The sequence below is a fragment of the Oncorhynchus mykiss genome, chromosome 21 (assembly GCF_057628025.1).
Source record: "Oncorhynchus mykiss isolate SJ-2025 chromosome 21, ASM5762802v1, whole genome shotgun sequence".
Taxonomy (NCBI): Eukaryota; Metazoa; Chordata; class Actinopteri; order Salmoniformes; family Salmonidae; genus Oncorhynchus; species Oncorhynchus mykiss.
Genome location: NC_143042.1, coordinates 37995771 through 38017576, shown reverse-complemented (window position 1 = coordinate 38017576; position 21806 = coordinate 37995771). Strand labels below are relative to the sequence as shown.

At 46.3% G+C, this 21806-nt stretch overlaps 1 protein-coding gene across 2 annotated transcripts in view; it reads left to right on the top strand.

The window, feature by feature from the left end:
* Positions 1–21806, top strand: part of dnah2 (dynein, axonemal, heavy chain 2) — a 234031-nt gene that overhangs the window by 42355 nt on the left and 169870 nt on the right. For both annotated transcript variants that reach the window (XM_036957925.2, XM_090214597.1), the window contains exons 14-20: positions 1887–2101; positions 2437–2583; positions 4873–5029; positions 7704–7943; positions 9058–9246; positions 13045–13192; positions 14609–14801. In XM_036957925.2, the coding sequence (XP_036813820.2) occupies positions 1887–2101; positions 2437–2583; positions 4873–5029; positions 7704–7943; positions 9058–9246; positions 13045–13192; positions 14609–14801 (1289 nt within the window). The remainder of the gene's footprint in view (positions 1–1886; positions 2102–2436; positions 2584–4872; positions 5030–7703; positions 7944–9057; positions 9247–13044; positions 13193–14608; positions 14802–21806) is intronic.

Below are 21806 nucleotides of genomic sequence, written 5' to 3'. Positions count from 1 at the left end.
AATGAGAGTGAGGTTACATTGGAAGGACACCTACTGTGTCGGTAAACCCACAGAGAAGAGGTACTGTAAAGGGGAGACAGGGGTTATAGCAGGCCAAAGTACTGTATAGTGGAGACAGGGGTTATAGCAGGCCAAAGTCCTGTATAGTGGAGACAGGGGTTATAGCAGGCCAAAGTACTGTATAGTGGAGACAGGGGTTATAGCAGGCCAAAGTACTGTATAGTGGAGACAGGGGTTATAGCAGGCCAAAGTACTGTATAGTGTAGACAGGGATTATAGCAGGCCAAAGTACTGTATAGTGGAGACAGGGGTTATAGCAGGCCAAAGTACTGTATAGTGGAGACAGGGGTTATAGCAGGCCAAAGTCCTGTATAGGGGAGACAGGGGTTATAGTAGGCCAAAGTACTGTATAGTGGAGACAGGGGTTATAGCAGGCCAAAGTACTGTATAAGGGAGACAGGGGTTATAGCAGGCCAAAGTACTGTATAAGGGAGACAGGGGTTATAGCAGGCCAAAGTACTGTATAGTGGAGACAGGGGTTATAGCAGGCCAAAGTCCTGTATAGTGGAGACAGGGGTTATAGCAGGCCAAAGTCCTGTATAGTGGAGACAGGGGTTATAGCAGGCCAAAGTACTGTATAGTGGAGACAGGGGTTATAGCAGGCCAAAGTACTGTATAGTGGAGACAGGGGTTATAGCAGGCCAAAGTACTGTATAGTGGAGACAGGGTTATAGCAGGCCAACGTACTGTATAGTGTAGACAGGGGTTATAGCAGGCCAAAGTACTGTATTTGGGAGACAGGGGTTATAGCAGGCCAAAGTCCTGTATAGGGGAGACAGGGGTTATAGCAGGCCAAAGTCCTGTATAGGGGAGACAGGGGTTATAGCAGGCCAAAGTACTGTATAGTGGAGACAGAGGTTATAGCAGGCCAAAGTACTGTATAAGGGAGGCAGGGGTTATAGCAGGCCAAAGTACTGTATAAGGGAGACAGGGGTTATAGCAGGCCAAAGTACTGTATAAGGGAGACAGGAGTTATAGCAGGCCAAAGTACTGTATAGTGGAGACAGGGGTTATAGCAGGCCAAAGTACTGTATAGTGGAGACAGGGGTTATAGCAGGCCAAAGTACTGTATAAGGGAGACAGGAGTTATAGCAGGCCAAAGTACTGTATAGTGGAGACAGGGGTTATAGCAGGCCAAAGTACTGTATAGGGGAGACAGGGGTTATAGCAGGCCAAAAAAGCCATCCTCAGACATATGGAGATGAACCTTAATGAAGCAAGGCTCCAGTACTCTGTAGTACTCTATGGGGAGAATCAGACAGTTAGGGGTTGGAGCAGGCCTATCATGGCAGGGGGCCAGTCCATTGAGTCCAGGGCCCAGATTCATAAAGCATCTCAGAGTAGGAGTCCTACCGATCTACGATCAGGTCCTCCCAGACTGTCCATGTAATCTTATTCATTATCTGAAAGGCCAAACTGATCCCAGATCAGATGGATAGGGGCCCAGACATGGCCTTGGCATCTGTGTGTTTTAAACACAGCTGTGTCTGCCTGGTCTCTTTGCTTACGCAGAGCAAATGGCTGGAAGGAATGTTGAAATGCATCTTTCCGGATACATTAGGCACCATAGAACAAGGGAGAACGTTCATTCTACACAGATAGGAATTTAATAAGCTCTCGGTTTTGATCAAACATTTCTCCATGAGGTAAGTGGTTGTGAGTGTTGAAGGATACAGAATATACAACAGAAACACTTAGCAACAAGCATCCTGTTAACGTTGGAGACCCGTCGGTTTTGATACAAGTTGCTGTCTGCCTTTCTTAGCTCGTCTGTATGCCCCGTTGCTCCTTTTTTAAAACTTGTTGAATGACCCTGTGTGTGGTAGGTGGTACAGTGTGCCCACTTCCTGCCCCACATCGGCAGTGGAGAGGAGGTGCGTCTGGCGTACAGCCAGCTGGTCCAGACCCTGGATGAGTTGGTCCGGAGGGTCTTCTCTGAGTGGAGTCAGTCTCTGGACCGACAGAGTCTCAAGAGGCTGAACCAGCCACTCATGATGCGCTGCAAGGAGAAACAGGGCATGCTGGACATCAACTTCGACAAGTGGGTTCATACCGGAGGACACACACACACACACACACACACACACACACACACACACACACACACACACACACACACACACACACACACACTTGGAAGATGGAGGAGACTGATTATGTTAGGAGAGTTTTCGCCAACACAGACAGGCGGTTAGAGGACACGTCACAGCACACGCGGATATTCTCAGGCTCACGCGCCCTACTGACATAAAGACGCACACCGGGGTCTCTCACTCCCCTCGACACAAACACCTTCTGTATCAGACCTCTGGCATGATGCCGCGGCATCCGTCCTCTGCCAGACTGTGAACACTCCCTGTCCTTGGTTGTGTGTAGGAACATGCTGAAGATGTTCAATGAGATCCACTACTGGGAGCGTCTGCTGTTCGAGATCCCCCACTACGTCTCTGACGTCTACCAGAGGAGAGAGGAGCTCCGCAGCATGAGGGAGAGTGTGCTGCTGGTGGTACGAGACTACAACCGGTACAGACACACACGCACACACACACACACACACACACATGCACGTAGACACACACACACACCCTCCTGGCCCTACCCCTCCTGTTTTAGTGTTGGTCAGGACGTGAGCTGGGTGGGCATTCTATGTTGTGTGACTAGTTTGTCTAGTTCTATGTTTGGCCTGATATGGTTCTCAATCAGTGGCAGGTGTTAGTCATGGTCTCTGATTGGGAACCATATTTAGGTAGCCTGTTTTGTGTTGGGGTTTGTGGGTGGTTGTTTCCTGTCTTTGTGTTCTCTGCACCAGATAGGACTGTTTCGGTTTTGCCACATTTGTTATTTTGTATTTGTGTAGTGTTCACGTTACTACGCTGCATTTTGGTCCTCCTCTCCTTCGACGGAAGAAAACCATTGCGCGCTCACACACACACACCCACACACACGCTGTACCTAAGTCTCTCACATCCTTGTTCAGTATGAGGCAAATTGGACTTGAAGCCTCTGTATACATGGTGCCTGGGACCCTGCAAAGTTCAGCACACCCAACACTGCTTGTAACTGAGCACACACACACTGTGAAACACTGCAGATTGAAGCACACTCAGAGTGGATGTGAATTAGCACGTGGCAGGCCATGCATAGCATAATGCTCACAACTTACTGTGAGAAGAGGCCTAGCCGTAGGTCAAGTGTGTGCATACTGCGTCGACAAACTGTGTGTTAGTGTTTATATATTTCTCTGTAATTAGGGTGTCCATCCACTCTGCCCAAACAAGCTTTGGTGATGAAATTTCACTTCATTATGTTCTAAAATTAATTTCACCAAGACAAATATGATTGTTCATGTTCTGAATCGCTTTCACTACCATATCATTAACATATCTAAAAAGTTGGATTTGGTCATCTAATACTTCTGCTAATAGACACCGAGCTCTGTTGAGAGCGGGGCGCTTTCTCGCAGCGACTTATGAGGATTCTACATGTTGTGGTCATCTGTAAAGTTGTTTCTGCGGGTCACAAAAAGCCAAATGAACTCAGTTAAATGTATAAGGCTTTGAAAATCAACAGCTTGTGGTACGCTCCGTGCTCCGTTGACATTTCACAGAGGTACGCTTGTTTTTGTGAGAAGTCTTCGAAAAGAACAGGAATTTCACATCAATATGAAAAGCGTACACTAAAATATGAAAATACTACATGTCATGTCTCAAAATTGATATCAGTCTTACCTCAATATGGTTTTATGTCCTCCGGATTCCAGAAGTGAGCCTGTCAGGTAGCCTTAACTCTCACACAGCATCCAGCCTAGTTGACACAGCATCCAGCCTAGTTGACACAGCATCCAGCCTAGTTGACACAGCATCCAGCCTAGTTGACACAGCATCCAGCCTAGCTGACACAGCATCCAGCCTAGTTGACACAGCATCCAGCCTAGCTGACACAGCATCCAGCCTAGTTGACACAGCATCCAGCCTAGTTGACACAGCATCCAGCCTAGTTGACACAGCATCCAGCCTAGTTGACACAGCATCCAGCCTAGCTGACACAGCATCCAGCCTAGCTGACACAGCATCCAGCCTAGTTCACACAGCATCCAGCCTAGTTGACACAGCATCCAGCCTAGCTGACACAGCATCCAGCCTAGTTGACACAGCATCCAGCCTAGTTGACACAGCATCCAGCCTAGCTGACACAGCATCCAGCCTAGCTGGCACAGCATCCAGCCTAGCTTACACAGCATCCAGCCTAGTTGACACAGCATCCAGCCTAGTTGACACAGCATCCAGCCTAGTTGACACAGCATCCAGCCTAGCTGACACAGCATCCAGCCTAGTTGACACAGCATCCAGCCTAGTTGACACAGCATCCAGCCTAGCTGACACAGCATCCAGCCTAGCTGACAGAGCATCCAGCCTAGTTCACACAGCATCAAGCCTAGTTGTTTTTTTTACAGATTTTCGACCCGTATCTACACAGTTAACTATATTTTACCCATTGGTCATATTCTACTTTTTTCATTGGACATCCTACTGTAATACAGTATTTAGTGACCCAGACTATTTCTGTTAAACAATACAGTTCAGGAAATGAATTGAAGAAAAGACCATCAATATTATCATGTTTATATAAACACTAATGTTTGGTCTGTGTGTGTGTCCCGCGTGTGTCTATACTGTATGTGTGTGTGTGTGTGTGTGTGTGTGTGTGTGTGTGTGTGTGTGTGTGTGTGTGTGTGTGTGTGTGTGTGTGTGTGTGTGTGTCCCGCGTGTGTCTATACCGCGTGTGTCTATACTGTATGTGTGTGTGTGTCAGGATCATCGCGTCGCTGTCTGCTGAAGAGCTGGGTTTGTTCCGGGAGCGAATCCGTTTCCTGGACAAGAAGATCCAACCAGGTCTCTCCAAGCTCCTCTGGTCCTCTAAAGGAGCGTCCAGCTTCTTCATCAAAGACTGCAGGCTGCACGCCAGCAAGGTCAGGACACACCATGATAAAAACACACACCGACTCATAGATCACAGAGAGGGTGTAAAGTCTTGGTCACCAACCTTGAGATAGATAGAGACGTTTTGCTGTCGGATGATCCATTCTAAGCTTTTATGGGCTAGTTGAATCAAGCTTTGTCCTGTTCAAGAACCTGCGTACTCTGATGCTCTCTAGGACCAGGGCTGGTAGCCATTGGGCTAGAAGAACTCTACTGTGCTGTTCTCCTGGGCCCAGGGTTTTAGATGTGAAGCTGTAAGCCCTGTAGAGACAGTACAGCAACAGGATGTGGGTTCATTTGTCTCCCTGCTTTTACAAACCACCTTCAGCACACACACACAAACACACACACACACACACACACACACACACACACACACACACACACACACACACACACACACACACACACACACACGCATACAGGGCACAGACTGTATCCCGTTGTCTTCCTTCTGCGGTCAGCATTTTATAGACCAATAAACATCTGAATCTGGGAAACAAATTCAGCAGAATTCAGCCGCTAGCAGAAAACAGCAGACACTGACACAAAAACACCCCGCCAGGCTGGCCGCAGTTCAATTTAAGCCATGATGCATGGAGTGTTATGAGGCATTACTGTTGGAACCAATGCACAGAGGGCTGTGTGTGATGGACTGTATGTGTTTTTGTGTGTGTGTGTGTGTGTGTGCGTGCGTGCGTGTGTGTGGGCGAGTGTGTGTGTGTGTGAGTGTGTGTGTGTGTGTGGGCGTGTGTGTGTGTGTGTGCGTGTGTGTGTGTGTGCGTGTGTGTATGTGGGTGTGTGTGTGTGCGTGCGTGTATGTGGGCGTGTGTGTGTGTGTGCGTGTGTGTGGGCGTGTGTTCGTATGGGCGTGTGTGTGTGTGTGGGCGTGTGTGTGTGGGCGTGTGTGTGTGTGTGTGTGTGTGTGCGTGCGTGTGTGTGTGTGCGAGTGATAGACGCAGAGGGCTTCTATTCTCCTCAACCACCGGGATCAAATGATCTCCAGAGGGAGAAGAGGGAGTGAGGGATAGATGGGAAGGTGGAGAGGGGTGATAGAGTATAAATACACATAACCCTCCTGCATTTCATTTTTATTCCATTCCAATGCCATATAAGGCTGCATTATGAAACAGGGGTATGGTTGTATGATTCATGGGTAATTGTATAGTAAGAGATACAGGACACAGGAGAGTTGCAGTGAATAGCCTGGTTTCAGATCAGTTTGTGGTGTTTTGCCAACAGCAATGGCCATAGGAGTTGTCAAGACAGCACAGACAGACCTGGAACCAGGCTAGGTGAGGGGTGTAATGCTGAAATACTAGCTGTAGTATAATGAATGCTTTGCCAACGTTATGGAGTTGCATTGTATTGGATGCTAAGCTACGCTACGATGCTTGATAATGAATGATAATGAATGCATTGCCAACAATGTATTGGATGCTACGGTGCTAAGCTACAGTACGATGCTACAGTGCTACAGTATAATAATGAGTGCCTTGGCTTCCAGAGAGACAGTAGTGGGGCTCAGTGTTCAAGACAGGTTGAGCAGCAGCAGCATGCGTAATGAACACTAACACTCGTTGGCAAGGATTCATGCCACCGCGCCACGCCCCTCTTCCCTGTCTCCCCTCTCTCTCAAGGGGTTTAAGATCAGGTTTGTGTCGAGCCAATGTCAAGATCTGTCGAGCCCAAAGTCAAAAACTCGGTGAGCGCTGTCTTCCGTGTGGTAGGTAGGTAGATGGGGAGAGAGGGTGTGAGAGGGAGAGGGAGCGAGAGGAAGAGAGATCTGAACTGACTCAGAACAGCCCCCCATCCCTATTTTCCTCTCTATCCCTCCACCCCGCTCCTTCGCTACCCCCCCCCCCCCCCCCCCCCGACTCCTCTTCTCGCTCTCTCTCTCTCTCAGAGGATTATTCTGCGCGGCAGGCCTTATCCCCATGAAAGCCGTCAAATCCGGAGATCGTCGCTAGGATCTGAAATTCTGAGTGAGAGACGGATTTGCTCTCCGTCTGAATTAGGTCCGGCTGCCGAGGCAATATGAGAGAGCTAGTCATCTCCGCAGCTCCCCTCCTCTTCTCTCTTCCACAAATTGAAAAGGAAAATGTTGGATGTATGTTCTATTCTGTTTGGCCACAGCCCGATGCTGTGATGATAAGACCTGTCTCTGGTAATTCAAACCAGAAGAGTTTGTGTTGGTGGAGATGGTGGAGCGTGGTTCCTATGTAATACGCTCGCCTGCTTTGATCCTAGACGTGAAGGGGGGTTGGAAAGGGACACTGCTGGGAAAGTACCATGGGTTCTGTATTCATCCAACTTTCCTCAGTTGGTTCTATTCCTCTTTATCTCCTCTCCTCTCCTCTCCTCTCCTCTCCTCTCCTCTCCTCTCCTCTCCTCTCCTCTCCTCTCCTCTCCTCTCCTCTCCTCTCCTCTCCTAGCCTCTCCTCTCCTAGCCTCTCCTCTCCTAGCCTCTCCTAGCCTCTCCTCTCCTCTCCTCTCCTCTCCTCTCCTCTCCTCTCCTCTCCTCTCCTCGCCTCGCCTCGCCTCGCCTCGCCTCTCCTCTCCTCTCCTAGCCTCTCCTCTCCTCGCCTCTCCTCTCCTCGCCTCGCCTCTCCTCTCCTCCAAATTAACCATCACCCACCTAACCTCCTCTCCCCTCCCTATCAGATCCAGCTCATCGTGGATGAGTACAAGGCAGCCAACCTGGCCATCTCCCGTCAGTGTGGTCTGATCAGTGAGCTGCTGCTTGTGCGTGTGGATGGGAAGACAGTGTACAGGGACCTGGAGTTTGAGGGGGACCAGCAGGCCCACCAGCAGGCCCAGCTCCAGCGGCTCCACTCAGCACACCAGGACATCGTAGCCATCATGTCCCGGGTCTACGAGACCTTCCGCACAGACGGACCAGAGGTGTGTGGTGTAGTGATGCGCGGGTTGAATAGGTTATATCCGCGGGGCGGGTGGGCTTAGGGTCATTAAATATTGTGTGGATGAAGGGCGGGTGGGCGGTGAGCGGGTTGACTAAAGAGAAAACAATACCTTACATTTGTTTAAATAAATGTGTCGTTCGTGTGCAATTTATATCTATAGGCTACATTGAGGTTTTTCTTTCATGATTTTAGGTTGTCTGGCATTAGTAAGCCTAAGCTTTAGGGCCTGACTGTACGCACGCCAAATAGCCTACAGCCAATCGCCAATCGCTTTCGGGAACGGGCAGAAAAAGTTCACGTCGATCCACTGAGACAAAAACGGACAATGTCGGAGTTTCATTCAGTAAGAGAAAAGCTGTGAAATGGAGAGTTCAAGATGTTTGGTGAAAGTTTTGGTGAAAGATGACAAAGAGATGACAAAGAAAAAATGGCCGCTGTCATCTAGATTGAAGCTTGCATTCAAATCGATTTATGACATTATTCTGGTGAACAAGGGTTTGTTTAGTCTTCTGGGGCAACATATAGTCTAATGCCAGAAGAGAAGCTGCGTGTATCTAATTATAGACAAGTTGCTTAACAAATAGCCGACCAACATCTCTGAAATTATAAACAGAAACTTCTAGATCAAGACAAAGAAAAGCCTGCAGCCCCTGTCAGGAAATCATTCTGCCGTCTCTGACCGTAGCCTACATCGCATTGTCTATATTAGTGGGTTAGGGTGCGGCCCTCAGATTTGATCACATAGTCGGGCGGTTTGCGGATTGTGTGTGTGTGTGTGTGTGTGTCTGTGTGTGTGTGTGTGTGTGTGTGTGTGTGTGGGAGGGTACCTATTCTTTGCTAGTTTTTGCTTCCCTACTTTGTGTGCTAATTTGTACTCACAAATAGTGACTAGCAAGATACAATTATGGGGGTAATTTCATTATAGAAAATGAAAACTGTTCATCTAGAAAATCACTTCATTTAGAACTTCACCTGTGGAACAAATTATGAATAGATGACATTAAGTGGTTGAGTGAATTTATGATGGACAGATAATAGTAGGTGTGTGTGTGGGTTTGTGTGTGTGTGTGTGTATGTGTGTGTGTGTGTCCCAGGTCCAGCAGCACTGGGTTGTGTACACGGAGAAGATGGATGGCTTGGTGGAGGAGGCTCTCCGTCTCAACATCAAGTGGTCCTTACAGGAGCTGTCCAAGGCCATCAACGGAGACAGCAAGACTTCCCCCAACCCCCTCTTCAGGGTGCAGGTGGTACTACGCCACGAGGGCCCCGGGGCCACCTCACAGGTAGAAGGGACACACAGATCACACGCGCACACACAAATTCACACACACACAGCGATTCACGCAAATACACAAACGGAGAAACACGCACGATCACACGCACGATCACTCAATCACATACATACACACAGTTTTTAACACTCATGCATAAGCATTGCAGATTGTAATAGACTTCCAAGCAGTTCACGAGACATATATTTTGTTCACGTGCACACTCTTACCAGGGATTCTAGCAATATTACTCCTACACGTACTAACCTCGGTTTGAAGGCGAACAATGTCATCCATTCTCAGTGTAGGATGCCACATGATTTTGTAGCATTTCCAAGGTCTGAGTCACAGTGAGAGACACAGCCAGACAGGTCGTCAACTCGGCACTATTTAGAATACAATGGAAGAGAACATCCTTTGTCCTTGTCTAACAGACGCAGAGCTGAACGCAGCGCTAGTTATTTTACGTATTAAGATAGATTATAAATCAAAACAGGACACCAAGTCTCCCTGGCTCTCTCCCTCTCTCTCTCCCTCTTTCTCCCTCTCTCTCTCCCTCTCCCTCTCTCTCTCCCTCTTTCTCCCTCTCTCTCTCCCTCTCCCTCTCTCTCTCTCCCTCTTTTTCCCTCTCTCTCCCTCTCTTTCCCCCTCTTTCTCCCTCTCTCTCTCCCGCTTTCTCTCTCCCTCTCTCTCTCTCCCTCTCTCCCTCTCTCTCTCCCTCTCTCTCTCCCTCTCTCTCTTTCTCCCTCTCTCTCTCCCTCTTTTTCCCTCTCTCTCCCTCTCTTTCTCCCTCTTTCCCCCTCTTTCTCCCTCTCTCTCTCCCGCTTTCTCTCTCCCTCTCTCTCTCTCCCTCTCTCTCTCTCTCTCTCTCCCTCTTTCTCCCTCTCTCTCTCCGTCTCCCTCTCTCTCTCTCCCTCTTTTTCCCTCTCTCTCCCTCTCTTTCTCCCTCTTTCCCCCTCTTTCTCCCTCTCTCTCTCCCGCTTTCTCTCTCCCTCTCTCTCTCTCCCTCTCTCTCTCTCCCTCTCTCCCTCTCTCTCTCCCTCTCTCTCTCCCTCTCTCTCTTTCTCCCTCTCTCTCTCCCTCTTTCTCCCTCTCTCCCTCTTTCTCTCTCCCTCTCTCTCTCTCGCGCTCTCTCCCTCTCTCTCTCCCTCTTTCTTCCCCTCTCTCTCCCTCTTTCTCCCTCTCTCTCTCCCTCTTTCTCCCTCTCAATTCAATTCAATTCAAGGGCTTTATTGGCATGGGAAACATGTGTTAACATTGCCAAAGCAAGTGAGGTAGATAATATATAAAGTGAATATATAAAGTGAAATAAACAATACAAATTTACAGTAAACATTACACATACAGAAGTTTCAAAACAATAAAGACATTACAAATGTCATATTACATACAGTGCCTTGCGAAAGTATTCGGCCCCCTTGAACTTTGCGACCTTTTGCCACATTTCAGGCTTCAAACATAAAGATATAAAACTGTATTTTTTTGTGAAGAATCAACAACAAGTGGGACACAATCATGAAGTGGAACGACATTTATTGGATATTTCAAACTTTTTTAACAAATCAAAAACTGAAAAATTGGGCGTGCAAAATTATTCAGCCCCCTTAAGTTAATACTTTGTAGCGCCACCTTTTGCTGCGATTACAGCTGTAAGTCGCTTGGGGTATATCTCTATCAGTTTTGCACATCGAGAGACTGACATTTTTTCCCATTCCTCCTTGCAAAACAGCTCGAGCTCAGTGAGGTTGGATGGAGAGCATTTGTGAACAGCAGTTTTCAGTTCTTTCCACAGATTCTCAATTGGATTCAGGTCTGGACTTTGACTTGGCCATTCTAACACCTGGATATGTTTATTTTTGAACCATTCCATTGTAGATTTTGCTTTATGTTTTGGATCATTGTCTTGTTGGAAGACAAATCTCCGTCCCAGTCTCAGGTCTTTTGCAGACTCCATCAGGTTTTCTTCCAGAATGGTCCTGTATTTGGCTCCATCCATCTTCCCATCAATTTTAACCATCTTCCCTGTCCCTGCTGAAGAAAAGCAGGCCCAAACCATGATGCTGCCACCACCATGTTTGACAGTGGGGATGGTGTGTTCAGCTGTGTTGCTTTTACGCCAAACATAACGTTTTGCATTGTTGCCAAAAAGTTCAATTTTGGTTTCATCTGACCAGAGCACCTTCTTCCACATGTTTGGTGTGTCTCCCAGGTGGCTTGTGGCAAACTTTAAACAACACTTTTTATGGATATCTTTAAGAAATGGCTTTCTTCTTGCCACTCTTCCATAAAGGCCAGATTTGTGCAATATACGACTGATTGTTGTCCTATGGACAGAGTCTCCCACCTCAGCTGTAGATCTCTGCAGTTCATCCAGAGTGATCATGGGCCTCTTGGCTGCATCTCTGATCAGTCTTCTCCTTGTATGAGCTGAAAGTTTAGAGGGACGGCCAGGTCTTGGTAGATTTGCAGTGGTCTGATACTCCTTCCATTTCAATATTATCGCTTGCACAGTGCTCCTTGGGATGTTTAAAGCTTGGGAAATTTTTTGTATCCAAATCCGGCTTTAAACTTCTTCACAACAGTATCTCGGACCTGCCTGGTGTGTTCCTTGTTCTTCATGATGCTCTCTGCGCTTTTGACGGACCTCTGAGACTATCACAGTGCAGGTGCATTTATACGGAGACTTGATTACACACAGGTGGATTGTATTTATCATCATTAGTCATTTAGGTCAACAATGGATCATTCAGAGATCCTCACTGAACTTCTGGAGAGAGTTTGCTGCACTGAAAGTAAAGGGGCTGAATAATTTTGCACGCCCAATTTTTCAGTTTTTGATTTGTTAAAAAGTTTGATATATCCAATAAATGTCGTTCCACTTCATGATTGTGTCCCACTTGTTGTTGATTCTTCACAAAAAAATACAGTTTTATATCTTTATGTTTGAAGCCTGAAATGTGGCAAAAGGTCGCAAAGTTCAAGGGGGCCGAATACTTTCGCAAGGCACTGTATATTCAGTGTTTTAACAATGTACAAATGGTTAAAGGACACAAGATAAAATAAATAAACATAAATATGGGTTGTATTTACAATAGTGTATGTTCTTCACTGGTTGACCTTTTCTTGTGACAACAGGTCACAAATCTTGCTGCTGTGATGGACACTGGAATTTCACCCAGTAGATATGGGAGTTTATCAAAATTGGATTTTTTTTCGAATTCTTTGTGGATCTGTGTAATCTGAAGGAAATATGTGTCTCTAATATGGTCATACATTGGACAGGAGGTTAGGAAGTGCAGCTCAGTTTCCTCTCTCTCTCCCTCGTTCTCCCTCTCTCTCTCCCTCTTTCTCCCTTTCTCTCTCCCTCTTTCTCCCTCTCTCTCTTTCTCGCACTCTCTCTCTCCCTCTCTCTCTCCCTCTCCTACTCGCACTACTCTCTTTCCACACTTTATAAATCAGCCGTGACAAATGATTTATGTTTTGTGTATGTACAATATCTGCATCATTGATAGGCTAGGAGGGTGTGGTTCAGAAAGCATGAACCTTTTGGTATTATTTGTACAGGAGGATTCACTTATGTTATTACAAAAAAAAAAAAAAAAATGAAAGTAATATTTTATATAAAAGGAATGTAGAGTTTTTGGGAAAATGATAGCAGGAGAGCTCGTTAGGTCTTTAAGCCGAGAGGCAAAAATTATTGTGTGTGTTTGTGTGTGTGTGTGTGTGTGTGTGTGTGTGTGTGTGTGTGTGTGTGTGTGTGTGTGTGTTTGCGTGTGTGTGTGTTTGCGTGCGTGTGCGTGCGTCCAACAGGTGGAGTTCTCCCCCACTCTACAGAAACTGGCTCAGATCGTGAACAACATCAGTTGTCAGCTGATCGGCACCATCTCTGTGTTCAAACGCCTCCCGGACCTCCTCACACGCAGACACTCACAGAGGAAACCTGTACGCTGCATCATAGGTAACAGACCTCACGCGCAGACAGAGGTTAGAGACCCCTCTCACCTCGCTGTTCCACGCCTCCCGCCTCCTCCTCCTTGACTCATCCTTATGTTCAGTTCTCTCTATTTTCACTTCTGACCCCTCACCTTTCCTCACCTCACCTCACCCGGCCGTCTTTCATTTCTCACTCCTGCTCTTCATCCAGATCATTTAATCTCTTCATCCTCACCATATCGTCTCTGCTCTCCTACTCTTCATTTGCACTCCATCCCGCTTTAACTCCCCCCCCCCCCCCCCCCCCCCGTCCATTTATTCTCACTCCTTTTCACTCCACACTCTTGTTACCATTTATCCTCACTCCTCTTCACTCCACACTCTTGTTACCATTTATCCTCACTCCTCTTCACTCCACACTCTTGTTACCATTTATCCTCACTCCTCTTCACTCCACACTCTTGTTACCATTTATCCTCACTCCTCTTCACTCCACACTCTTGTTACCATTTATCCTCACTCCTCTTCATCCACTGCTCCTTCACCCTGACCTCATTCTAACCCCATTCCCCTCCTACCATTCTCCGCATCCTATCCTCGTCTGTCCATTTTAAGCAGCTCTCCCGTCAGCTGTCTCCTGGTTTGATTGACAGCAGGTCGTCCACGGGGAGTATCTGGGCTTTGGCTTTAATCAAACAGTCAGGAGATGGTGGACTGGAGCAGGTCAGAGGTAGCCCCTCTCCATAGCTCTGAGTGTGTGTGTGTGTGTGTGTGTGTGTGTGTGTGTGTGTGTGTGTGTGTGTGTGTGTGTGTGTGTGTGTGTGTGTGTGTGTCTCCAGCCATATCTCTATCGAGGGGGAATGCTGTTACAGCTACTGCTGTTAGCTCCTGAAACCCAATCAACATAGTGTAGTTGATCCCTAGTGACACGCGCCGGGCTGTTAAACGTGTTCACTCACGAAAATCATTTTCTAACACGTGTAAGTGCCTGTTACAATGTGTCAAAGGTGTGTCAACTCACTGTATTTAACTAGGAGTGTGTGGAAGCATGCAGTCTATGTCGTCGAGTGTACAGTTACGGTATGTATCTACCATGTGGGGAGCTTGTGGTAGAAGGTGCCTCTACCCACAGATCTCAGATCAGGTTAACATATTCCAAGTTGCAACCATAACCGGCGTCATTGATTTATCCAGGCATGTCTCATTGAGATAAAAAATCTTTGGCAGGTGAGAGGATGGACGGAATACAAAAATATCTGTATCAGTTCAGGGCCTACTCCATATGGAATCTCTCTCTCTCTGTCTCTCTCTGTCTCTCTCTCTCCCCCTCCCTCCCCCAGAGCAGGATCTGGACAATTCAATAATAACTCATCCTATAAATATAATTTGCTTTGGCCTTGTTGATATGGTGATTCCCCTTTCTCTCCTTCTCTAACCCCAGAGCAAGATGAGGAGATCGGTAAGATTCAGGCAGCGGTAGCAGCGGGAATGACGGCCAACGCAGGCCACCTGCAGGCTTACCTGAAGACTTGGGACAAACACAGAGAGATCTGGGAGATCAACAAGGACCCCTTCATCAGGAGATACCAGCGTCTCAACCCCCCCGTGTCCTCCTTCGACGCTGACATCGCCAGGTTTGACCCTCTAACGGCTAGTTGGGGGGGGGGGTTGCCAGATCTGTGTTTTCTTTAGCTTGAGCGAGCTCTGTTGTTCACTGGAAATAATTACGGTGGCGTTGGCTAAAATAAGAACAGATCTGGCGAACAGGTCATCTACCTCAACAGGGTTAGAAGTCACAGATCTAGGATCAGCTTGCGCTACAGAACGGACCTTAGATACATAGCCGCGGGAAGATGTTTTGATCCAATACCTAATGTGATCAGTAGCCTAAGCCTAGGACAAGATTCAGTAATAGTAGTCACTGCAGGCTAAACTACATTGAAATCAATTTACCAAAATTATATAATTACTCTTATCTATACAGAAATAAATAAAATTATTCTCAGCAATAGATGATCATTAGCTTCTTTCAAATCACAAATTTGTTGGCCCATACGCCTAGCAGCCTGTAATTTGGGCTGCTTGCTTGGCAATAGGCCTAGCTGGGGATACATAGTCAGCTGTACAACTGAAGGAATTCAACTGAAACGTATCTTTCACATTTAACCCAACCTGAAAGGTTCAGGGGGCTGCCTTAATCAACATCCATGGCACCCAGGGGGTTAACTGCCTTACTCAGGGGTAGAAGGACAGATTTTTACTTTGTCTGCTCAGGGATTCGATCCAGCAACCTTTCAGTTGCTGGCACAATGCTCTAACCACTAGGCAGCCTGCCTAGTGTGATGTCAGTGAAAAGCAATGCATGTATAATATGTGTGAAGATAATGTGTCTTGAGTATCATTTGAAATGTTGAGACAAGAAGAAGGGGTGGGTGGCCAGAATGCGCTCCGTTCCCCAGAATGCACTTAGCTGTCTCCCCCCAGTTCTTGCGCATTCACAGTTTTTCATTGTGTTAATTGTTTGACCTTTGATTGCTTATTTCAATTCCCCATTACATATACTGAGTGTTCAAAACATTAGGAATACCGTGACCTAGACCAGGGGAATCCAGGTGAAAGCTATGATCCCTTATTGATGTCACTTGTTAAATCCACTTCAATCAGTGCAGATCAGCGGTTCCCGAAACTAGAGGTCGAGCCTTGACCCAGGCCGCACCTGACCGTTGCACTCGAGCCATTCCCACGGTGAATGGCTAAGCCTGCTATGCTATGAAACCACACGCTATTGCAGTGACTTTGATATTACCGTCCACAATTGATATGGTGAAAAACAATGTGTGGGGAGGCAGAGGCACAGAAACTCACATCGATACCTTTAACAGATAACACTGTGAAACTAAGAATTGATGCTGTAGCTAACAGTCAAGAGGACACTGACTGAACCACTCGAATTCCCCACCTTATGCTCCTTAAATGGATGTTAGCTGCGAGAGCCGAGATGCCCGTGCATTGACTTTTGTTCGCTATACATGTCTCTGGATGTTATTCACAAGGACATATTGTTCTGTCTCACGATTCCCGAGCCTGAAACGGCACAGGGGATGTTCAGTGTCCTGCGTGGCTATATTGGCGAAAAACAGACTCTATGGGATCAAATGGTGGGCTTTTGCACAGATGGTACTCCATCTATCACGGGACGGCGGGCAGGCCTCTACACTCTAGTTATGAATGTGTCTCCCTCTGCCATATGGACTTATTTTATGATACACCCACTGAGCTAGAATGGTTACACCGAGAGCAACTGGTGGGCAAAAGAACTGAACGCAGAACTCAGAGATGCGCGGCAGGCAACTTCGATTGTTAACTACAGACGATGGACGATGTTCTATTTCACAACGAGGCTTGGTGGTTATCGAGGGGGAGTGTTGGAAAGATGTTTTTAATTGAGAGAAGAACTGTTTGACTTTGTTGACTGTGTAATGAAAAGAACATGTGTCTCCGTGCCTATGTAACAGACATGTAACAAGCATGCAGGGTAAATACAATGAAAATATACAGAAGAGTGACCGAATCAGCGAAATCTATTTGACTGTGATCCAGGCTCAGTTGACAGGCCGGTAAGTGAAATCAAACAGCTGATGGAGCTGTCATGTGACTGAATGCTGCAGGCATCGCATTCACGTGTCATAATGAAAGAGTTTTGGTTCCTGACTCAAAGGCTAATACTGTGCCGTCTCCCCCTTAAAACTCATGGTACGCTGATTCAGTGCTCTCGTCTGCATGAAAAGAAATATCCATCCAGGTTGGAGGTGACAGGAGAGATGAGGTAGCACACTGTCAGCCACGCCCCCTGACATTGAGAAGCTCTGACGCGACATGCATCAACCGTCTCATTAGTTGTGGTGAGAGAAGGGAAGTGATGTCATAGCCCCACATTAAATGTATATGATGGTGAGTTGAGAATACAATCAGAAATACTGTTAGAACGTTTTGCAATTGACTGCCATTAGCACATCATTTTTTTTCACATGATTGTGGCCGGGAGAATTTCCCGGATATCAAAATGGGGTCGCAGGCCATAAAGGTTTGGGAACCACTGGTGTAGACGAAGGGGAGGAGACAGGTTAAAGAAGGATTTTTAAAGCCTTGAGACAATTGAGACATTTTATTTTTTTATTTTTTTATTTTACCTTTATTTAACCAGGTAGGCTAGTTGAGAACACCTTTATTTAACCAGGTAGGCAAGTTGAGAACAAGTTCTCATTTACAATTGCGACCTGGCCAAGATAAAGCAAAGCAGTTTGACAGATACAACGACACAGAGTTACACATGGAGTAAAACAAACATACAGTCAATAATACAGTATAAACAAGTCTATATACAATGTGAGCAAATGAGGTGAGAAGGGAGGTAAAGGCAAAAAAGGCCATGGTGGCAAGGTAAATACAATATAGCAAGTAAAACACTGGAATGGTAGATTTGCAGTGGAAGAATGTGCAAAGTAGAAATAAAAATAATGGGGTGCAAAGGAGCAAAATAAATAAATTAAATACAGTTGGGAAAGAGGTAGTTGTTTGGGCTAAATTATAGGTGGGCTATGTACAGGTGCAGTAATCTGTGAGCTGCTCTGACAGTTGGTGCTTAAAGCTAGTGAGGGAGATAAGTGTTTCCAGTTTCAGAGATTTTTGTAGTTCGTTCCAGTCATTGGCAGCAGAGAACTGGAAGGAGAGGCGGCCAAAGAAAGAATTGGTTTTGGGGGTGACTAGAGAGATATACCTGCTGGAGCGTGTGCTACAGGTGGGAGATGCTATGGTGACCAGCGAGCTGAGATAAGGGGGGACTTTACCTAGCAGGGTCTTGTAGATGACATGGAGCCAGTGGGTTTGGCGACGAGTATGGATCGTGTATGTGTGCCATTCAGAGGGGGAATGGGCAAGACAAAAGCTGGAAGTGCCTTTGAGGGTGGGAATGGTAGTAGGTGCCAGGTGCACCGGTTTGTGTCAAGAATTGCACGCTGCTTTGTTTTTCACGCTTGACTGTTTCCTGTGTGTATCAAGAATGGTCCACCACCCAAAGGACATCCAGACAACTTGACACAGCTGTGGGAAGCATTAGAGTCAACATGGGCCAGCATCCCTGTGGAACACTTTCAACACCTTGTAGAGTCCATATCTCAAGGAATTGAGACTGTTCTGAGGGCAAAAGGGGAGGGGAGGGTGCAACTCAATATTAGGAAGGTGTTCTTAATGTTTTGTTCACTCAGTGTATGTCACCAGTAGTACATTTACTGTTAATCCTCATCATTTGGTTACATACATTTATGCTAATGCATGGATTAATTAGGCCTACAGGCACGTTGCCACACATGTGCGATACAGGTTTGGGTTTATTTCATACCATTAGTTTAGTCATTTTTTTTCATTGTCATTTTGTTTGGAGAGCTCCATGTGATCATGTGTCTGGTTTCTCTGCCCTCTAAATGTTGACGGAGCGTGCGCCCAGAGCACGCGCCCGGAGCACGCTTAGAAGTAGACTAACTGACCTGCTCCGTGCAAATGGTAGAAAGTGCCCGTTTGGGGACGTCTGATTTGTGATTGTCTGAACTCACCACCACTAAGCTGAGCTCAGTCATTTCTTCTTCAGCTCACACAGTAAGTCAATGAAGTCCGTTTTTTAAATTAAATCCATTGTGAATGATAATAGTTCCTCGCCGTATTTGAAACATCTTTTCCAACACTCTCCCCCTCGATAATCACCAGGCCTCGGTGTGAAAGAGCTAAATGTAATGCTCTGAGGATCCCATATAACCAGTGGAAACGTCATAAAATACCTGAACACATTTCCCATTGCGCAAAAACAGCTGTGTCTGTGCAATAACAGCTGACTCTGTCCCAAGCTCACTGGCCCGGGACACTCTGAGCGCCTGGAATAGGCTAGTGGCCCAGAATAGGCTAGTTGATACAATGTTGCGCTTCACTAGCGATAGCTCAAGTCATGACAGATAGAAAGGGAGGCAGACAGGCGGAGTAGAGAGATGAATGCGATTGAAAGAACCTGCATTTTCAGTTTTTATTCGTCAGCTGTATGTATTTGGACTTACTACTGCTACATTGGCCTATACTTTTAGATGTTTCTCATTTAAATTCCCATTTGTATTATTAACCACGTGACAATGATTTTGAGAAACAAAAACATTTTAATTGAAATGAAACTGTGCCACGAAACTGGCACGCAGATCGGTAGAAATGGCAGGATCAGTTGTAAACTTCCCCCATCTTGAAACTCACAAACTCACGCGCCGCCTAGGAATAGACCATTGTGAACAGAGTGCACATTTCTTTGTACTGAATAATTACAAAGGGGGTGTGAGAGAGAGAAATAACGAGAGCAGTGTTGTAACTAAGATTGAGCCTATTAAAACGGAGCACAAATGGTCAGCTATGAGCTCCGTCGCGGAGAAAAGCGATCACCTCGATCCAGCACCCGTTGGTGGAATGCGCCACGTGTTGGGCTGCGGCCTGCACTGTGTTGCTTGCCAGACTAGTGGGCTAGTACACCGACGTGTTTGACATGGGCAGGAGCAGGCCTGCGAGGGCGAGAGAATGCCATGTTCCTAATTTCATATGATTCCCATTCCCTTTTTGCCAAGTTTAGAATAGAAGTGGAAGGCTAGTGCTGCTCCAGATCACTTGATATCCACCACAAGAGGGAGAGAAGAGGGGGAGAGAGACTAACTCAACTGTCTATCATACAACAGAGCGTGTGTGACTCCAAACCCCCACAACGGAATAGATCAGAGCATAGCATGAGAGCGCTGCTTACAAAACAGAGCTGAGAGCTCACCGTGCAGAATGGGGCCCATGTTTTTCTCTCTCACCTACTCCAATCGCATGATCATTAATATCAATAATGCAACAGATAAATAGTGTAATCGTTTTTTATTGCAACAACACAAATGCAGCACGTTAAGATGGTACCCCTGGTTGTTAAGCACCCCTACTTCCCGCGGGTATGTTTGTATCAAATCAATTCAAACTGTATTTATCACATGCGCCCAATACAACCTTACAGGGAAATGGTTACTTACAAGCCCTTAACAAGCACTGCTTTAAGAAGTGTTAAGTAAAAAATATTCAATAAAAGTTGCAAATAATTAAACAGCACCAATAAAATATCAATATCGAGACTATATACAGGGGGTACCGGTACAGAATCACCGGTTAGTCGAGGTAATTGAGGTAATATGTACAAGAGGGGTCTGGGTAGCCCTTTGATTAGCTTTTGATTAGCTTTCAGGAGTCTTACGGCTTGCGGGTAGATGCTGTTAACAAGCCTTTTGGACCTAGACTTGGCACTCCGGTACCGCTTGCCGTGCGGTAGCAGAGAGAATAGTCTATGACTAGAGTGTCTGGAATCTTTGACAATTTGGTATAGAAGTCTTGGATGGCAGGAAGCTTGGCCCCAGTGATGTACTGGGCCGTACGCAATACCCTCTATAGTGCCTTACGGTCGGAGGTTGCCATATGAGTCAGTGATGCAACCAGTCAGGATGCTCTCGATGGTGCCAGCATCGGGGCGGCAGATAGCCTAGCGGTCAGAGCGTTGGGCCAGTAACCGAAAGGTTGCTAGATTGAATCCCCGAGCTGACGAGGTAAAAATCTGTCAATCTGCCCCTGGACAAAGCAGTTAACTCACTGTTCCTAGTCAGTCATTGTAAATAAGAATTTGTTCTTAGCTGATTTGCCTAGTTAAATAAAAAATCTAGGAGCAGGTTCATTCTACTCCCATGGGAATGGATAAAGAAGAGAGAGGGTCCCAACCAGACCCAACTGTCCCTGTATCCTCTCTGTTAAACATATACAGTTGAAGTCAGAAGTTTACATACACCTTAGCCAAATACATTTAAACTCAGTTTTTCACAATTCCTGACATTTAATCTAAGTAAAATGTCCTGTCTTAGGTCAGTTAGGATCACCACTTTATTTTAAGAATGTAAATGTCAGAATAATAGTTGAGAGAATTATTTATTTCAGCTTTTATTTTTTTCATCACATTCCCAGTGGGTCAGAAGTGTACATGCACTCAATTAGTATTTGGTAGCATTGCCTTTAAATTGTTTAACTTGGGTCAAACGTTTCGGGTAGCCTTCCACAAGCTTCCCACATTAAGTTGGGTGAATTTTGGCCCATTCCTCCTGACAGAGCTGGTGTAACTCAGTCAGGTTTGTAGGCCTCCTTGCTTGCACACACTTTTTCAGTTCTGCCCACAAATGTTCTATAGGATTGAGGTCAGGGCTTTGTGATGGCCACTCCAATACCTTGACTTTGTTGTCCTTAAGACATTTTGACACAACTTTGGAAGTATGCTTGGGGTCATTGTCCATTTGGAAGACCCATTTGCGACCAAGCTTTAACTTCCTGACTGATGTCTTGAGATGTTGCTTCAATATATCCACATCATTTTCCTTTCTCCTGATGCCATCTATTTTGTGTAGTGCACCAGTCCCTTCAGCAGCAAAGCACCAACACAACATGATTCTGCCACCCCCGTGCTTCATGGTCAGGATGGTGTTCTTCGGCTTGCAAGCATCCCCCTTTATCCTCCTAACATAACGATGGTCATTATGGCCAAACAGTTC